Below are 20,828 nucleotides of genomic sequence, written 5' to 3' on the forward strand. Positions count from 1 at the left end.
CGAGATGTACAAGGAAATTAATGTTGTTTTCATGCCTGGTAACACAGCATTCATTCTGTAGCCCATGGATTAAGGAGTCATTTTTGACTTTTAAGTCATAATTAAGAGCTACATTTTACATCTGATTCCTCTGATGGATCTGGCAAAGATAACGATTCCTCTGATGGATCTGGCAGAGTAAATGGAAAATCATCCGGAACAGGCTTACCATTCTAGATGCCATTAAGACCATTAGTGATTCATGGGAGAAGGTCAAAATACCAACATTAACAGAAGCTTGGAGGAAGTCAGTTCCAGCCCTTATGGATGATTTTGAGGGATTCAAGACTTGAATGGAGGAAATAATTGCAGATGTGGTGGAAATGGTAAGAGGAGTAGAATTAGAAGTGGAGCCTGATGAGGTGACTGAATTGCTGCAGTCTCGACATAAAACTTTAATGGAAGAGGAGCTGCTGCTTATGGATAAGCAAGAAAGTGGTTTCTTGAGATGGAATCTACTCCTGGTGAAGATGCTGTGAGCACTGTTGAAACGGCAACAAAGGATCTAGAATATTATATAAACTTAGTTGATAAAACAGGAGCAGAATTTGAGAAGATTGACTCCAATTTTGAAAGAAGTCCTATTGTGGATAAAATGCTATCAAACAATGTTACTACAGAAAAATCTTTTGTGAAAGGAAGAGACAGTTGATGTGGTGTGGGGTTCATTTTATTTTTTTTAACAAGTTGCCGCAGCCACCTCATTTTTCAGCAGCTACCACCCTGCTCAGTTAGCAACCATCAATATTGAAGCAAGATCCTTCACTAGCAAAAATAGTATGAATCACTGAATACTCAGATGACCATTAGAATTTTTTTAAGAAATAAAGTGTTTTAAAATTAAGGTATATACATTGTTTTTTAAGACAACATGCTGTTGCACACTTAACAGAATTTACAGCATAGTATAAACATAACTTTTATATGCATTGGGTAGCCAAAAAAAATTGTGCAACTCAAACTCTGTTGCCGTATTTGCTTTATTGCGGTGGTCTGGAACCAAACCCATAGTATTTCCGAGATATGCCTGTAATTGTGTAGGAGAGTTAAGGTGTAGTGGTAATAAGATTTTGTTGAGAAAGAAGCCCTTCTTAACAAAATAGGTAAGCTACCAATAGCAACTTCTGACTCACTTTGAAAATTCCCTTCTCGTAAATCCCTAATTTAGATCTAAATAGTGTGAAAGATCATGTCCTGAGTTAGTATTAGAACTTCTAACTCTGAGAGGTTAATACTTAGATTCCATAAAATGCTTTGTAAACGATTTGATTTGGAAGTTTCATTTGGAGAAATTAGAGGGCTGTTATCTGTGTTGAAGAATTCTTTAGATTCTCAGTATATCTTTACGTATCCTGTTTTTAATCGATGGTGCTTTTCAAACTCAATTCTGTAGACGGATTAGGTGTGTCCTTTGTGATTAAAACAATTATGAATTGCAGGTTTAGGGTGAGGTTGGAGATTAGGATTTTCTTTTCTGAAGAGATAACTTTTCTTGTGCATTCTAATATGTACCTGATACTCTTTAAATGCTGTTAGTTCTTTGCTATTTTAAATCTCCATGTGTATATTGAAGGCAAAAGAAGGAATATATTACTGCTCAATAAGTGTAGATTGTTTGAATTTTTTGAAGATAATTGTACATTCTTAACATGGATACATCAGGAAACAGTATATAGTTTATTATTTCACGATCTCCATTCCATAGATTTTTTTGAGGTTTATCTTGTCCTTTGTTTTGTTTTTGTTTTTTTTAGAAGAAGCCTTATCAAGAAATTCTTGATAAGGTATTCTGAATCTCTCTCTGCCCAGGGAGTCTTAGGAGAAAAAGAAAAGATATTCTGAATCTCAACAGAGGGGAGAGAATTGGAGCTCTTTAATTTATTGTCCAAAATTACCTTTAGAACTGTGAACCTGGAACAGTGAGATGCTGCAAAGGTAAACAATGTACAGATTATGATAGAGTGGAATTGACAAGCTGGTTAAAAAAGGATGTTGCATTTTTAATTAGCCCACAGTGCCTTTAATTGATAATTAATTAGATACTGTTATATAAATGTCATGTTAAGTAAGAAAATTGAAGTGTCACAAATCTACAGAAGGAATGGCTATTTTTGTGTATTAATGTTTTACAGTTACCATGAAAGGACTGATAGCAGAATATTTGATTATTGCACTTCTGGCAGTTTTTAGCTGACCAACTACTTGATAGTCTATTTTTTCTCATTGATGTGTTATCTGTGTTGAAGACTTTTAGCACGTGATTTAATTGCAGCCAATGAGGGCTAGTGGAACCAGGAGCCAAAAATAACCAGTCATCACAACTGTTTTAACAAAACTTTTCAGAGTAGATTGTTGATCTCTATTTCAAGGTTAAGAAGAAATGCTATTTTTCTGTATTTACTCGCCTGTGGATTTTGAGTGCATGAGAGGCTAAATGCAGCTATCCTCCAAACTCCTGCTCTTGACTTCCTCCTTGAGTTGTATTCTTCAACTAGCTGATGGGATTGACCACTACATGAGTAGGTAGCCCTGGGTTTGTTGACATGCTCAGTAACTCTGTAGGAGACTGGAAAAATATAAGAATTCTGGTACTTCACTTTGAAATGTGTGTGTTGATATATAATGGGGTATGTTTATTTAGTCCTGTTTTCTCAGGTTACAGTGAAGTGAGTATGCAGATTTGACCCATGTCTTCAACTTTATAGGGCTGAAGTCAGTACTATTTCCCCAGGAAAATCTACTACGCTGTTGCAAATGCTGTAACAATTTCCACTTGTTGGGGATACAGCTGAAGAATATAGATTCATGGCTTTCATGTAGAATTGCAAATGTGATCCATAGTGCTGCATTATGTATGACACCTTTAATATGAGAATAGAAACATCCCTAGAAGAAAAGGTAGAATAGTCTCTCTTCTCTAGTCACAAACCACAGTTACCAGAGGGTTTATTCACTTGCAAACTCCAGACTTTAAATTGACGTTTTTTAAGGAAAAAGTCCTCTGAATGTGATACCAAATTCAAAATGCTAGTCTGTTAATAAGTATCTCCGGATAATGAAGAAGCTTGAAAAAATTCGGTTATTTAATTTGCTTTAGCAAAAGAAAGCAAAAAGCATTTGTGATGATTGCCAAAAGTTACTTCAGGTTGGTTAATCTTGATATCATCTGACTCAGAATCCCAACAACCTGTCATACTAGGCAAGGAACGTTGATTGTTTTAAACATTAATAAACCCAGACTTGTTTTTCCAAACTCATTTGCCACTAATGCAGGCTAGAAGATAATGATTTGAATTTTTCTGTGCTTAGAAATACATTTATTGTCCCAACCTCAGTCCCACTCAACACACACACATACACACTACATTCATCTGTACAGTCACGAAGAGGCATTCTCACCTTGTTCTTTAGTTACTAGCTCTGTCTACGCTGTTGCTTGTAAAGATGAAGAAAGGTAAAAAATGGGAGCCAAGTTTACAGTGATTTGTGGGGATTTATGCCAGCCACACTCAGGAATTAGAAAGCCCAGAAGGGAACTTTGACCCTTACTGTCAACTCTCAAAACTATTTTGTTTGCTGTAACCATATGTTCCTCATGTTATATATTTTTTTTATTGTGGACAGAAACCTGAAAAGGTTTTCCTTGAGTGGCCCTTAATTTTCTGCATTGATTTTAACAGAGTTAATATTTGGAATTACTTGTAATTGTGTAAGGGTGGATATTGGCTGCTCCTTTTATTTGAGAGTATAGTTTTGGATGACAGCACAATTAGTGTAGAATATATGTGCAGTGCTGATATGCTCCTGTTCTGGATTTTAAAGTGTTTTGTGGGTTGTAGTTTGCCAGACCAAATTTAACTCGTAAGTTCTCTGTTTATAACATTGCCCAATTATCAAAGCTTGGATATATTATCACTGCCAGTTACTCTTGCTGTCAATTTGTCTTGGCTCAACGATGGTTCCATTTGTACTTTACTGTAATGTAGTGAATACATTGAATTGGGTTGTTAGTTTAACAAGCTCTCTGGAGAACACTTTCATGATGATGCATGTTGAGATATGCTGGGTAGCCTTAAAGTTATTTGCAAAAACCTATAGAAATTTATGCACTAGAAATTTTTTAAATAACAAACTCTCAGACTAAAGATGAGGTAAAGATTCTCTTACTTGATAATCATCTAGAACATTTGTAAACATGGGGTTTTAATTCATGAGTATCAACCAGATTTCTTTAGGGGTTTTGATTTGACAGTTTGTTTTCTCATATAATTCTACTGGATGGATTATTTTATGTCCTTTAAAAAAAAGTATTTTTGTTAGTTAAGCTGTTACTGACTCTTGTGCACTGTGCAGCTCACAGTGTTGTGGGAACTCAGTGATCTTGGCCAGATACCAAGCTAGGGGTCATCAGAAATAGAACTGACTGGACTGTTAATATTTACATTGTGCTCAGCTGGTTTAGTACACTAATTTGCTCCTATGTCCACCCCAATCTAATACATCAAAATTTCCAGAGTCAGGGCTTGGAAACCTGTGTTTTTAAAAATGATCCCCACGACTTTCTGGATGTTGGGAATATTCTAATATTTTGATCTATGGTTGTTACACAGCATATATGTGTTAAAATCCCTTGGGATGTACATTTAAGACCTATACCCATCATTCTCTTATTGCATTCTCTCAAATGTTATACCCTAATTTTAAAAGTTCCTCAAAAAAAAAACAAAACAAAAAAAACAAAAAAACAAAAAAAAAAATCACATGTTCTCACTCATAAATGGGAGTTGAACAATGAGAACACATCGACACAGGGTGGGAAACATTACACACCAGGGCCTGTCAGGGAGTGGGGAGCTGGGGGAGGGATACCATTAGGAGAAATACCTAATGTAGATGATGGGTAGTACAGCAAACCACTATGGCACGTGTATATCTATGTATCCTGCATGTTCTGCACATTTACTCCAGATCTTAAAGTATAATAAATATATATATATATATTATAATATATGTAAATCTGTTACTCTTCTGATTAGATTAAATAGCTTGCAGTAGTCACTTGATGAATGTTACTAAGCACTCACTGTCAACATAGTCATGACTCAGTAGTAGATAACAGTGTGATTCTTGGTCCTTGGGAGCATAAAATCAAGTGGAAGAGAAAGTGGTGATAATACGTAATATAAAGGTTTATGGTTTATGACACCTTGCTACACAGATGATTAAATTCCATTTTTTTGTTTGTTTCATTAAACGAGGATCACTTATTCAAGATTGCTCAGCAAGTAGGGAGTAGTTGTCAGACTTCCCTACTTGAAGAGTCTAGTTGAACTGAGTCTTCTAAAAAGCCTGTACTTTTCCAGAAACAAGAAGGCTTCAGCTAACAAAAACAAAGAACCTTTACGTGGAAGCAGAAGTCACAGCATTTTAAGGAGCTACAGAAGCCAGTGCCCAGAGGGTTTTTGAGGCTGTTGAGGCTGTGTTAGCGTTGCATGTGCCTCATTGTCTCTTCATGTTGCCTATTTTCATGTCACAGTTTCCCATTTGAACCTCTGGAATTTTAGTTCATTATGCTTTTTGTGGCGAATGTGACATTTATAGAAAAATTTTCAATTGAAATACTCTGCTCTCTGGTCTGACTTTTGAAACTCTGCAATTTATTCTTGACTCATTTTCAAATTGCTGCATTTCCAAGTAATACAAGCCAATGATGAATGTTCTCCTTCCTGACTACATATAGCATATGGTCCATATGTTTTGGCACTCGACCACTTTCTATCCAGCTGTTTATTGATGTCATGTATTGTTCTTTATGTACATGAGGTTTGTTTTTTAAGAAAGATTATGATGGTCTCCCTGACTGTGGGACTAAGCTGTGGTGACACATAGTAGGTGTTTGCTAAGTGTTCTTTGAAATCAACAATGCATGCACTTGGTTTTTCCTCTCTCTTAAAATTTCCCTCTGTCTTTGTACACCCACTAAGGGTTGTTGTTGTTATGGCCTTCTTATAGTAAAGAGTAAGTGAAGAGTGAACTCCTTAGGTGGGCTCTCCAATAAACCCATGAATCTCGGCAGCACGTGCTCTAGGAACAGGTCTCAGAGCTCTTTGATCTTTCCCTTCTTTTCAGTGAGTAACTTAAATGATACGAATTCTTGTTGTAGGAGATCCATGATTCTACCAAGTAACCATATTTTCCTTCTGCTAGTTATAGTCACCTGGAGACCCTTTTTACAATAAATGTGTAACATTTGCCTATGTGTTCTATTCCTTTATGATCACCACTGCCCCTCCTAGGGCATGTCAGTGGGGAGTGTTGGGATATGTATCAGTATCAACTTCAGATTGTGCTGAAGATCTTGATTTTACAGGATGAAAGTATTGATTCTGAAGCCTTCACTCACCCAGCAACTATGTCTCTTGCGTACTCTTGAATTATGCCTGTGCATCAGATCTCTGGGCCCACCAGGATTCCATAAAGGGCCTCTTCATATCATATTTCTTATAATGAAACTAGATATTCTTTCTTGGTCAGCAATGCTTTCTTTGTATAAGAAAATGATCCTTATTTCTTCTGACGAGTTTATTGTTTCTTAAGGAGCCTCCCACTTCTTATTAAGTAAGGCTAGTTTTTCAGTAAATTCCAGGGTAGAGTGACTGCTGAGACACCAGCCTAGGACAGAGTACTCCTACTCATCATTCTATGGAAGAACACATCTCCCAAACTTGTGGGTAATTTCCTCTCACCCAGATCTGAATTCTAATTAAATTTTTATTCTTCAACTTGTTATTATGTGAGATTTGACTTTTTTTTTTATGAAAAGCATGTTATAATGTAGAAAGACTGTGCATCTCTGTAGACTAAATTGCTGAACTAAAATTAGGTCCTTAGAATTAACCCACCACCATCACCACCACCGCCACCGCCACCACCACCACCGTCTTTCCTACTACTTCTCCTCATATATATTTGTAGATTGATCTTTTCCTTTTTAAGTTTCTCTTTACTCAGGAAAGCAGCTATATGGTCATGTAAAGGATGTGTCCTGACTGATGCACCTGCCTTTCTGTTTCTAGGTGGGCCATGCACAGACACAGCTCATGTCTCATTAATCACACCAACAAAAAGATCCTGTGGTACAGGTATGTACGTTGTTCTTATGTGAATTCGTCCTTATTTGAATTCTTCACAGAAGTCAGCAGCTGGTTCTAGCTTGGTGTGTTTGTCAGGGTCCTCTCGTTTCTTCCATCAGTTGTGAGGTGATATATGTGCTTAGTATTGACAGTGGAGTGTCAGCAAAGGTCAGAGTGATGTTCTTGGAGAGTCAGATAGACTGAGTAAATGCTGGCAGCTAGATCCAAGACGGTGGACATCAAAATACATATACTTTCTAATATCTGAAGAAAGTTATTAAGACTTAACAGAAATGCAGATCATTGCCCAGTTTGTAACATGTAGCTAATCTGAGGGCCAGGATTGAAATTTTAATGAAAGAAGCTTTAATGAAGAAAATCAGTGTTTTAGTTGACTATTGTAGTATTCTAGTATTTTTGGAAAATTATTTTCTGTCATTTGATTTAAGCCATGGGTATACTGAAATTTCTCTTTTTAGATGCACGGAGTCCCAAAAACATCTTTGTGCATCTGACATTTTTATTAAACATGAAGTCATGAATCTTTTGGCTTTCTAAAGAGCAGTCAGAATACCCATTGTTCCCTTTGGCCATAGCTTAATTTATTTTAAGCAGTATTTGCCTTTTCTAATAATGGTGTCTGCTATTTAACATATCTCCATATCTCAAGGATTGTATTTGGAAGAGTCAAAATAATTATATTGTTTTTCTAAAGGTCACGTCAGAGTATTTTTCATAACCTAAAAAAAAAACCTTGTAATTCCCCAGCAGAAATGGCACAAACTATTTCCATATACAAACTTACTTTGAAACCTCAGCTCCTTTTCATGCTCACAGTTTGATGCTAGACCTCAGTCAGGTCCATGTTTGCATAGTTTCAAAGTAACATCCAGACACTGAACTCTAAACTTAATTATACTCTTCTCTTCCAGATGACCAGCTTTGAGACAGGGTGGTGGGTGTGAGATAGTCTTTTCATGCTGTTATCCCTCCTGTGCCCAGTTCCCAAGCTCCACTAGGTAGAGTATGTTTCTCTATTTTATTGAGATAGAGATAGACCATCCTGATTTTAGCCAGTGGGAAGTCAGAGAGCCAACTACCTGCCCATTCCAGCCAGAAGCTTGAAAACATTCAGAGTCCTTTGATTTGCAGTCCAGCACTTCAGGTGCATCAGTACTTTAAGTCTTTTGTCTTTCCTTCCAACGTTGGCCCTCAGAGAAAGGTTTACTGTTAGCTCTACCACTATGTTCAGGTAGCAGTCAAGGAGTTGAACCTTGAACACACTGGGTCATCCTGAGAGGTTTGGGAAGGAGACTCATGTACTTAGATGCTGAAACTAGCAGGAAACTCTGGCGAATATCATGTTCTTGTGTCCATCTTTTAGGTAGACCTATTTCCTCCTCTGTGATCTTAGACTATTTTGTGTTCCTAAAACTAATAATGATATTTATTATATGCTTATTACATTGCCAGGCACTACTCAGTATTCTTTATGTACATAGTGATTTAATCTTCAGAACAGTTCTGCAAGATAGTTATTATTACTCTTCTTCTACAGATGAAAAAAATGTGGCCACTCAGAAACTTAAGTATATTTTCTGAGGTAATATTGCTAGTGAGTGATGGGGCCAAGACTTGGACACGGATCATTTTTTTTTTTTTTTTTTTTTCTTGAGACAGAGTCTCGCTCTGTTGCCAGGCTGGAGTGCAGTGGCGCAATCTCGGCTCACTGCAGCTTCCAATTTTCTGGTTTCAAGCGATTCTCCTGCCTTAGCCTCCTGAGTAGCTAGGACTACAGGCACGCACCACCACACCCAGCTAATTGTTTTTGTATTTTTAGCAGAGACGGGGTTTCACCATGTTGGCCAGGATGGTCTCTATCTCTTGAGCTTGTAGTCTGCCGTCCTCGGCCTCCCAGAGTGCTGGGATTACAGGTTTGAGCCACTACGCCTAGCCGGTCACGGATCTTTAAGGCACAATGTAAGCCTACATTGTTTTCCCCTGTATCATGCAGCTACTTTTCACGTTTTATTGTAATTGCTTCTTCTCCTAACCAGACTGTGGAAAAGCAGACTGTTGAATGAAATATGGAAAAAATGAAATATACATTTGGAAATAGAGCATATAGTAAACTGGTTTGAAAATGTGAGTTCTCAAATCACATACGGTTTCAGTTCTAAGCTTAGCCACTAACAAGTTGTGATTTTAAGTAAATAAGTTAACATCTCAAAATTTTGTTCTTCACTTATAAAATGGGATGATAAATCTCTCAGGTTTGATGTAAGAGAAAAAGAAGGCCGGGCATGGTGGCTCGTGCCTGTAATCCCAGCACTTTGGGAGGCCGAGACAGGTAGATCACAGGGTCAAGAGATCGAGACCATTCTGGGTAAATCACAAGGTCAAGAGATTGAGACCATTCTGGCCAATATGGTGAAACCCTGTCTCTACTAAAAATACAAAAATTAGCCAGGTGTGGTGGCACATGCCTGTAGTCCCAGCTACTCAGGAGGCTGAGGCAGGAGAATAGGTTGAACCTGGGAGGCGGAGGTTGCGGTGAGCCGAGATCACATCACTGCACTCCAGCCTGGTGACAGAGTGAGACTCCGTCTCAAAAAAGAAGAAAAGAATACACTCACATAGTAGGCATTCAGTTTTTGGTAGCTTCCATTGTCTTAATGAAGATTATGTCTTTATAGTGAGCACCTGTCAGATGGTGGTGATAAATACATCAACAGATATTTTAAGCAGAAGGAAGAGTAAGGCAGTAGTACTGGCATTCTTTGTTGTACTCAGTTTTATTAACTGATTTTATATTGATCACATTCTTTGTTACATGTCAGTATTATAGTAGCAATTGAAGGTGGTAATGTTTTTAGATCTCTGTTAGTGAGATGGTAAGCATTGAGTTCTCAGGCTTACCTTTGTAGGCCTTCATTAGGTGAATACATACCTCTTAACTAGAACAAGATTGAGAATTTCTGGCTTGGAAGGAATTAATGCAATGTCCAGGTCATCTCCTAAACCACCTGAAGAGAAGTTGAGGTTTCTCAGCATGGACATTAAAGGTCATCAAGTTAAGCCAGCTGTACTACTTTTCAAGAAGTCTGTTCTGTGCCCTCTTAGGCTGGCCAGAGTGCCTAAGCCTTAAATATTGGCCCTGACTCTCAAGGACAGAGCCTCCTGATTTTGAGAAGTAAATTAAGATTTATTTTGAGAACCACAGGTTGACTGACTTTGTCTCCATCTTTCTCCATTCTCTGTTAGAGAAAGATGGAGGTTGCCTGTGGTAGAGATTTTGATCATTTTTCTTTCAAACTACCAATTGTTATTGTTGCTTTGCTGGAATGTTCCTTGTAGCCTTTATGCCTAGGTTCTTCAAATGAGGATTCATGTCTGTGGCATGTGTTGTACAGTGATTTCTACTATGAAGGGGGTCTCCCAAAGATCTCCCAGACAGAAACCACATGGGCCTTCAGGCACAGATGGTCAGTAAATAATTACAGTTGTGTCACTTCTTAGGAGCTGCAGAGTGGGACCTTAGATCTTACCTACCTCCTCCCAGCCAGTCTATCCATACAAGGTTGGACCTAAAGCAGCCTTGAACTCAGTAATGATGTGTGTTAGAAAAAGAATGCGGAGATTAGACTAAGGTGGTTCTTTAAGTCAGCATTTTCTGACAAAGGGCACACAATGTACCGTCTGAGGTGTGGGGAGAAAACAGCAAAAGCTCATCCTTAACCTAGTGAATTTTGCAAATTCACTTTTGTGTGTGTGTGTGTGTGTGTGTGTGTGTGTACATAAACTTTATTTTTATCACTTTTTAAATTTTTTAATAGAAAACAGCAAAAGCTCAGCCTTAATTTATATTTTACAAATTCACTTGGTTGTGTGTGCGTTCACACATATACTTTATCATTTTTTTATTTTTTAGTAGCAACAAATTCACTTTATTGTGTGTGTGTGTTCATACATATACTTTATTTTTATTATTTAAAAAAATTTTTAATACAGACAAGGTCTTATTGTTGCCCAGACTGGTCTTGAACTCCTAAGCTCAGGCAGTCTTCTTGCCTTGGCCTCCCACAGTGCTGGGATTACAAGCGTGAGCCACTGTGCTCAGCCCATACATATAGTTTATAAACAGCAAATACACACACAAATAAATACATATTAAAGGTACATGGCCAGTTATTTTAGATAGTACTATGCAGTTTTAAAAGCTTAGTGACTTCTTCAGTAAACATTATTTTCTTCTGGGAACTTTGAAAATTAGCTCTAAAGATTAGCATTAGACCCATCATTATGTAGTCTAGTAAGTGAAGACCTCAGTGGTTGATTAATCAGTCAGCATTTGTATTTCAAGCAGCTACTGTTTTGATAAGATAAAGGGTATTGTCATAATTTAGAGGTAGACAATAGTGTAGAGTGGTTGGTCTACAACTAGCAAAACGAGAGAGGCAAGTCTTTTTAAGAAACTGTTTTGTCATCACTGTGAGTCTGAGAAGCAGATTGCAAAAAGTGGCTATAGTAGCAAATGAAAGATCAGTTTGTCTTTGTGAGCTAGATGGGAAAGGCTTTTCTTTAGATGCTGGCTTTTAGCCACACAGAACTATTAACAGTTAAACTCGGCCGGGCGCGGTGGCGGCTCGAACCTGTAATCCCCCAGCACTTTGGGAGGCCGAGGTGGGTGGATCACGAGGTCAAGAGATAGAGACCGTCCTGGTCAACATGGTGAAACCCTGTCTCTACTAAAAATACAAAAAATGAGCTGGGCATGGTGGCGCGTGCCTGTAATCCCAGCTACTCAGGAGGCTGAGGCAGGAGAATTGCCTGAACCCAGGAAGCGGAGGTTGCGGTGAGCCAAGATCGCGCCATTGCACTCCAGCCTGGGTAACGAGAGTGAAACTCTGTCTCAAAAACAAAAACAAAAACAGAAAAAAACAGTTAAACTCATTGTAATCTTTAGATTTAAAAGAAAGGCAATACCATGATCATTTTTGTATTTAAACAAATTAAATGAAGGGTGTGTGGTTATCCTCAATCTACCCCACCCCCACTGTCTCTGTAGAGTTCTAGGATGTCCACAGTCAACAGAGTTGAAAAGTACTGCCAAGTCCTAGGTTGCTTTTGGTTAGAATGTGTGAATTAAAGCACATCACACCTTCAGATTACTAGACAGAGTTTACATTTCTTCAGAGAGCTTAGAATGTGTTCCACATGTTCCCTTGTTAATTCTTAACAACATTCCTGCCAAGAACAAGTATTTTGTGAAGGAAAGAGATCACTTTCCTTGGCAACAAACCACCAGAAGATTCCCTTTTTTCCTTCATCTTTTCTAATCATCAAGTTGTACCTTCAGCTAATAAAATATTGTAACTGGAGTTATAGTCATCTCCTTGTATTTGGAAGGTATTTGGCTATTTAACTGACTATCTTCATGACATTATATTTTTATGTTTAAAGTGGGCACAGATTCAATGAAATCTCTATCAAAATATCAGTGACATTCTTCACTGGAATAGAAAAAAAATTCTAAAATTTATATGGAACAACAAAAGACCCATATAGCCAATGCTATAATAAGCAAAATGAAGAAAACTAGAGGAATCACATTACCTGACTTTAATTTATACTACAGAGTTATACTCACCAAAACACTCTGATACTGGCATAAAAACAGATACATAGACCAATGGAACAGAATAGAGAACCCAGAAACAAATCCACACACCTACATTGAGCTGATTTTTGACAAAGATACCAGGAAAATACACTGAAGAACAGAAAGTCTCTTCAATAAATGGTGCTGGGAAAACGGATATTCATGTGCAGAAGAATGAAACTAGGACTCTGTCTCTCTCCACATACAAAAATAAAATCAAAGTGGATTAAAGACTTAAATCTCAGACCTCAAACTATAAAACTGCTAAAAGTAAACATTGTGAAAAATATGCAGGACATTGGTCTGGGCAAAAATTTCTTGAGCAGTACCCCACAAGCACAGGCAACCAAAGCAAAAATGGGTGGTGTTAAACAGCTTCTGCACAGTAAAGAATACAGCTAACAAAGTGAGGAGACAACTCAGAGAATGGGAGAAAGCATTTGCAAACTACTCATCTGACAAGGGATTAATAACCAGAATATATAAGGGGCTCCAACTGCTTAATAGGAAAAATATCTAATAATTCAATCAAACAAATGGAAAAAAGATTAAATAGTCATTTCTCAAAAGACCTACGAATGGCAAACAGACAACAAAAAGTTGCTCAAAATCACTGATCTTCAGAGAACTACAAATCAGAACTACAGTGAACTATCTCACCCCAGTTAAAATGGCTTATATTCAGAAGACAGGCAATAACAGGTACTGATAAGGCTGTGAAGAAAAGGAAACCCTTGTACACTGTTGGTGGGAATGTAAGTTATTACAGCCACTATGGAGAACAGTTTGGAGGTTTCTCAAAAAAACAAAAAATTGAGCTTCCATATGATCCAGCCATCCCACTGCTGGGTATATATCCAAAAGAAAGAAATTTGTATATTGAAGCAGTATCTACACTCCCATATTTATCATAGCACTGTTCATGGTAGCTAAGAATGTTTCCAGCAAGAAATGTTTCCTTGCTGTTAGGTAACTGAGAAATGTATATGAGATTTTTTAAACTGATTCAGAAGCTAAAGCGTGTTGGTATTAAGTCACAAGTGACCCTGAAAAGGTTAGTAATACTTAAACTTGTGTGTTTTATTTCCTGGTAGAGTCAGTATTTCATGGAATCAGTATTCATTGGGAGCAACCCTAAGTATCTACCAACAGATGAATGGATAAAGAAAATGTATCTTATACACAATGGAGTACCATTCAGCCATAAAAAAGAATGAGATCCAGTCATTGATTTTTTTTTTTATCTATTCCATCATTTGCAACAGCATGGATAGAACTGGAAGTCATTATGTTAAGTGAAATAAGCCAGACACAGAAGGACAAACATTGTATGTTCTCTCTTATTTGTGGGATCTAAAAATCAAAATAATTGAACTCTTGGGCACAGAGAGTAGGAGGTTGGTTACTGGAGGCTGGGAAGGGTACTGCATGGTTGGGGAAGGAAGTGGGGATGGTGGATGGATACCGAAAAAAAAATAGAGTAAGATTCGCTATGTGATAGCACAACAGGGTGACTATAATCAATAATAACCTAATTGCACATTTTTAGATAACTTAAAGAGTGTAATTGTATTGCTTGTAACTCAAAGGATAAATGCTTCAGGGGATGGATACCCCATTCTCCATAATGTGCTTATTTCACATTGAATGCCTGTATCAACACATCTCATGTATCTCATAATAATACACCTATTATGAACCCACAAAATTAAAAAAAAAATTTTTTAAGCTGTTGTAAAAAAAGGGTCTTGTGAGAAAGGAGGGAAATGCATTGCCTTTTATTAGGATTTCTTAAAGACATACTGTGTGACCTATTAAAATAAGACATTTGCAGGTTTATGGCAAAATATTTATATTTCTTTTATTACCATTTCCTATTGATGAACCTTAAAATTTGAGCTGTAATGGGATAGATAGGACCAGGTCTAGCCTTAAATTTACTTGGAGAAATAGTCTCTCCAGCAGGATTCTTGACCAGTGGTGGGCCTAAGCATTCTGCCCCTCTGAGCTGGCTCTTCTCTGGTGGGGTAGGCATCATTTAAGTGGGGCATTGACTAGCTGTTAGCCTTAGGTTGACTATATCAAGGAGTAGGTATTTTAGCCTATGAAAAAAGGGCTCCAGCCTTAGTTGCACACTCATATGAGGCTTTAGTTTTTCCTTTTCATTTTGTAGTCCTTTTATTTCTGAGGTTAAAATAAGAAATAAATCATAGACAAGTTTGCAGACTTGACAGTATTGTCAACAGACTTTTGCTCTTCTCTGTCTATATTTCACTTTTACTCTTCCTCCAGCACATATGTTGAGTAGATAATATTCTCTCTGGTAGACTTGAAAAAGGATGGTTAAAAAATGCTGTGTATATGTTTAAAATGTGATTATAATTAGTAGAGCAGCAAATAAAATAACTATTTGTGAGGCCATAAGGGAGCTGTAGAACTGTCTGAGATTAAAGCAGATGGGACTAGGAACTGTCCCATTAACTATCAAGGCAGTTTTTCCAGAAAGTGTCATTTTCCCACCCCATAGGAAGCATATTAATTCAATTTTATTTTATGTCTCTCCTTTCTACCCTCCCTCCCTAATTTCTGTCACCTGTTTTCCTTTCAGTGTGACAAAACAGTGACATGAACTAGAATACCTTTGTATTGTTCATTGTTCTCTCTCTCTGTCTCTCTTTTTCTCTCTCTCGCTGTCTCTCTGTCTCTCTGTCTCTCTCCTCTATGAGACAGAATCTTGCTCTGTCACCCAGGCTGCAATGCAGAGGCGAAATTTCTGCACACTGTAACCTTGGCCTTCCAGGTTCAAGTTACTTTCCTGCCTCAGCCCCCAGGTAGCTGGGATTACAGGCCCTTGCCACCACGCCCGGCAAATTTTTGTATTTTTAGTAGAGATAGGGTTTCACCATGTTGGCTAGGCTGGTCTTGAACTCCTGACCTCAAGTGATTGGTCCGCCTCAACCTCCGAAAGTGCTGGGATTACAGCGTGAGCCACCAAGCCCAGTCTTGACTCACTTCTTTTGTACAGCCTGTTTATGATATTGTTTTTTCTTGCGAAGACAAGAGAAGAAACCTTCTTTCATCTGGAAGTTAAGAGAAGATTGATGTGCTGAAGACTTTCACATCAGTGTTTGGAAGCCAGTTAAAGGAAAATGTTTCCTTTGTTGTTAGGTTACCAAGAAGTTTATTTGAGATTTTAAAAATTGATTCGGAAGCTAAAAGGTGTTAGTATTAAATCAGAAGTGGCCCAGTAAATCTTAGTAATACCTGCACCTGTGTGTTTTCTCTCCTGGTAGAGTCAATATTCATGCCAGTACATTTAATCCTAGGGAGTTGTATCAGTGGCTACAAACTGTATTCATCAATATTATACAATACAGCTAGCTCTTCTAAGGAGGACTTCAGATCTTCCTCAGCTCCGTGGAGTTTTGTTTCTGTTTTTCAGAGGGAGTTTCCGTCTGTTGTCCCGGCTGGAGTGTAGTGGTGCGATCTCAGCTCACTACAACCTCCACCTCTAGGATTCAAGCAATTCTCTTGCCTCAGCCTCCTGAGTAGCTGGGGCTATAGGTGTGCACCGCCATGCCCAGCTAATTTTTTATTTTTAGTAGAGATGGGGTTTTGCCATGTTGGCCAGGCTGGTCTTGAACTCCTGACCTCAAGTGATCCGCCCACTTCGGCCTCCCAAAGTGCTGGGATTACAGGTGTGCTCTGTGGCTTTTTAAAGGAAGGTAGCTTCAGGTGTGGGTTCAACTGTATAATTCACTTTTTAAATCTTTCTCGTTGGACCTTTAAGTAGAGCTCTTCCCTCAGGTCTGCAGTATCAGCATTTGAGGCAGAAAATTAGAAATTTGACTACTTATGTAATATGCAAGTTCCCATCACGAGAATATTAGGGAAGACATAAACCTTTCATTTTTTATTAGCGTTTAATGTAACCATTGAAGAAAGATCAAAACAGTAAATCTGTCATGGCAAGGAAAAAAGTATTTAAAGAAATGTTTTACCTTGTGCACTCATCATCTTGGGTCCTGAAGGAGTTCATTTGATTCCTGGGGCAGGGGACAAAAAGAATACAAAATATTTGGCAAGATTGCAAAAATTTCTCTGATCAAAAGGTGCCATCTGACCATGTTTTGCCACAGAAAGCAAAGTTCTCACCAAAGTTTATCATGGTATGTCATAGTGGCTGTTTGCTGGCTATGTGTGGGTTTTGGCCATTCAGTACTGGAAAGGAGAAATAGTCTAAATGCTTTCCCTTGGGTTTCCTTTCCCTGGAAGAACTCAAATCACTCTGCTTCAATAGTTTATGTTGAAAATAGAATGAAGGAGTAAGATAAAATATATTAATAATTAGATTTGATACTCAATATGTAAATGATAGGTGAGTTTAAAAGCACCTTGCACAATGTATAGATTTCAGATAAAATCAGGGAAAATGTACTGTTTTGTGATTGGAGCCCTAAATGTGAATTAGGTCCCACTGCCACCAATTGCTATGTTTGTGTTTCAGTACAACACAGAATGTGTCCGTTTGCTATACCTAAAGTCACATGCTTGTTTCAGAGGCCTCGTTTGGGCTTTACTCAGGAGAAGCAGGGGCTTCTGAGTAAAGGCTTAATATAAGTGAATAAGTGGAATATCAAGCCAGGATGCAGTCTCATCAAGGGGGATTTTTGCCCTTGAAAAATAAAAATGCACTGTAGTATGCCAAAACCTAAAATGCAATTAAAAAAGAAAAAAGAAAAATAAAAATGCACTGTAGTATGAAAAGGAAAGGGAAATGTGATGTGTCTTGTTGCTGTTTTGGAGATGTGTGTGTGTATGTAAGAAGTCCAGGCTTTGCTGTTGAGCTCCTTGCGATTCACATGCTTTGCACAAGTCAGTTTGCATGGGTCCACAAATGCAGTTACAGCTGGGTTTTTTTTTTTTTTAATAGTCTATTTTATCATAGCTTGCATTCTTACCAAGGAGAAAGAGCCCTGAACTTTCATTAATTAGCTGTTCTATTGCTCCACTGGGACAAAATGCCTGAGCCAATACTATTTAAAAAGCATATCAGGGGAATTTAATTCCCCTCTCCTCCTTTGAAACTTTTGGACCTTTTTTTTTTAATAGGTGGGGTGGATAGGTTTGGGAGTGCCTTTCAGGTGATGCTCCCTAACATGTGTGTGCCTGTTGGAAGGCAGCATGTTAGAAACGCAGCCTTCCCAAAGCAGTCTTACCAGGAGTATGATAGAACAGCCACAAAGCGGCATTATAAATCATCTGAGCCTTGCAATGATACTGCCCATTAAGGAGCCTTTTTTTTTTTTTTTTTTTTTGCCCTACTCAGTTCCTGGTTCTACTAATAGAATAGCGCATCAAGCAAGGCTGTAAATAAAAGTTATTACCTAATAGGTGGGTGCCGAAGTGGAACGGACGGAGCTGAGGCATGGAGGCCTTATTACTGCTCATCAGCAATTATAAACAGGATAAAGTATCTGGGACTTGCGCTGATGCAGCGAGGGCTAATAGAGGCTGTGGATGACACTGGGCGATGATAGGATGATGTATGCTGATGGGTTTTACTGCCTCATCTTGCTGCTTGCTTCCAAGACAAGTTGTATTCTCCATTTTCCTGCTTGCTCATCTATCTGAAGAGATGGTCCCATTGCCTCGCCTGCCAGCAGGTGAGCTAGCATTTATTCCTCATACCTGTGTCTGCTTCCAAGGCACCCGCCTCAAGAAGTGTCTTCAGAAATATTTCATAATCATGGCCGATTAAAGTTGTAATCTTACTGTATTGTCTGCTGTCATAGTTACAGATCACACCCTCGTAAGGAACTGCTTACGTACGTGGGTTATAGGACCAGCTGAGACACTGTCGTTAGGCAGCCAGTCCAAGCACTTTACTAAAAGACTGCTGTGACAGAGTCCTGTAGTAGATTCTCTAGAAACATGCAAAAGAAGTGATAAATGTGTATCTTGTCTCTGGGAGCTTACACCATAGAGAGAGAGAATAAGTATAGAAACAAGTACAGCTAATTCCAGCTTTTGAGAGCAAGAGATAGAACTTACTTATTTCAAAAAGTGAAGACCAGGAAAATAAGATTATGCCAATTATTAGGAGCAGATATATTAATGTTGTATTTTTCTTTTCAAGAATTATCTTCCTCATAAAATGCTTAGAATTCACTTTAGAGTCATGGGGAATGATCCCATGAAGGAATACTAGAACATGGAGGGAAAGTCTAGCAGTAGGACTGTGTTTTCTAGTGAATGGAAAACTTCACATGTGACTTGGCAGTGCTTTTGAGTAGGACATAAGCACCTAGTACTTGGAAAAACTGAGATACATCTCTGTTCAACTTTGAGTACTCAGCTTCACTAAATTACAATAATTAAACCTTTGACATAGAAATCTGTAACAGAGTCACAGAAGAATACTTTTGGAAAGGGCTTTCCAGTTTGATCCAGGAGTTTATCAGCATTCTGGTATTTCATTTGTTTGCCACTTGTGCCTTTAAGTAAATACACTTCTTTATGTATTTACCTCAAAACTAACCTATCAGGAGCCTTCTTGCTATTAGAGATATTTTAGTTTTTCTCTGATTCCTAGGTATATCTCAGTTTTGAAGAAGCCTGATACACGATAATCCCAATATTACAAGCTATATAAACTAAGAATTAATGTTATAGGAGGGTCCTTAAGTCTATAAAATGCCTTGCCTTTGGGTTAATATAAATAGGTTTTCCCTTTTGCATATAAAGTAATACTTGACTTGCCAAAAAAAATCAGTTCCTACTTATTTATTCAAAGAATGTTCTGTGAGTAGTGGCCAGTGGAATAGAGAAAGAGAAATAAATCTGATTAAGATGTGTTTGAAAAGAATAATTGACAGGATTTGATGACTGATTAGAGTAGGCTGAAGAAATACTGCAAAGTATAAATCTGGAGAACTGAGAGAAGAAAAATGTAACTGACACAGAAGGAGTAGGAAGAAAACTTCACTGAAACTATTTTCAGTTTCTGATGAGTTAAACTTCGATTATTGTAGTCCTGTGGAAAACTACAAATACGGACCTGTTTTGGAAGTTGCTAATTTAGAAGCAGTAAAGCTGTACAAATGAATAAAGAAGAGAAAAATGGGGTAAAGACTGTATTTAGGGGCAGGAAAGAGAAAGAAGAGCCAGTGAATTAAGAAAGCTAAAGAAAGGAGAAAGCTTCTCACAGGGTCATGAAAGATGCATGAGAAGAGGGGTCAGCAAAACTATGGCTATGACTAGCAGAAGTTCATTGGAAAACCTGAAAAAAGTTTGTGTAATGTGTGGCAAACCAAAGCCTGAAATTGAAGAGGGCCTTAATAGCAGGGTAATAAAGACAGCGGACAGAAATCACTCATTGTGGAGTTAATTGAACCATTAAAACTGAGCAAATTGTGGTGGTTGTGGGGAGAGACTGGGTCGGGCATTTTTTGGTGTGGAGGTGAAAATAGTCAAATATTTTGCCCCCACTAAAATGCAAAGAAAAGGGATCCAGAAGAGAAATAGAAAAGATTAGAGGAGAGATGGAAGAGGCATACAAGCAAGACTCAGCAGAGACAGAAACCCAGAGGCATTATTTTTCTCTAAGAGTATATAAGGTAAGACATGCAGATAGAGATTTTCTTATTAAATGAGTAAACAGTTAGCTGAGACAAGGTGAACTAGGGAGTTCCTCCTAGAAAAGGTGGTCACCATGTTCTGAATAGAGAAAAAATAATAACCATAAACTGTAAGTAACAGCAGAGAGCTGAGGTTGTAAGGAAGGAACCATTGTGGACTGAGGAGGGAACATAGCATGTACAATTAGTAGCTAATTCAAGCTGGCATTAACTAGTTTAAGTTTTTTTGGTTTTGTTTTGAGATGGAGTTTTGTTCTTGTTGCCCAGGCTGGAGTGCAAGGGTGCAATCTTGGCTCACCGCAGCCTCCGCCTTCCGGGTTCAAGTGATTCTCCTGCCTCAGCCTCCCAGGTAAC

At 38.1% G+C, this 20,828-nt stretch overlaps 1 protein-coding gene across 2 annotated transcripts in view; it reads left to right on the plus strand.

Annotated features, from left to right (window-relative positions):
• The window catches only part of ZFAND3 (zinc finger AN1-type containing 3), a 329,390-nt gene that overhangs the window by 253,703 nt on the left and 54,859 nt on the right, over nt 1-20,828 (plus strand). The window contains exon 4 of one of the 2 annotated variants that reach the window (XM_039466542.2): nt 7,116-7,181. The exons of the other annotated variant lie outside the window; for it this stretch is intronic. Within the exon in view, the coding sequence (XP_039322476.1) occupies nt 7,116-7,181 (66 nt within the window). The remainder of the gene's footprint in view (nt 1-7,115; nt 7,182-20,828) is intronic. 2 annotated transcript variants of the gene reach the window in all.

The sequence above is a fragment of the Saimiri boliviensis genome, chromosome 4 (assembly GCF_048565385.1).
Source record: "Saimiri boliviensis isolate mSaiBol1 chromosome 4, mSaiBol1.pri, whole genome shotgun sequence".
In the NCBI taxonomy this organism is placed as follows: Eukaryota; Metazoa; Chordata; class Mammalia; order Primates; family Cebidae; genus Saimiri; species Saimiri boliviensis.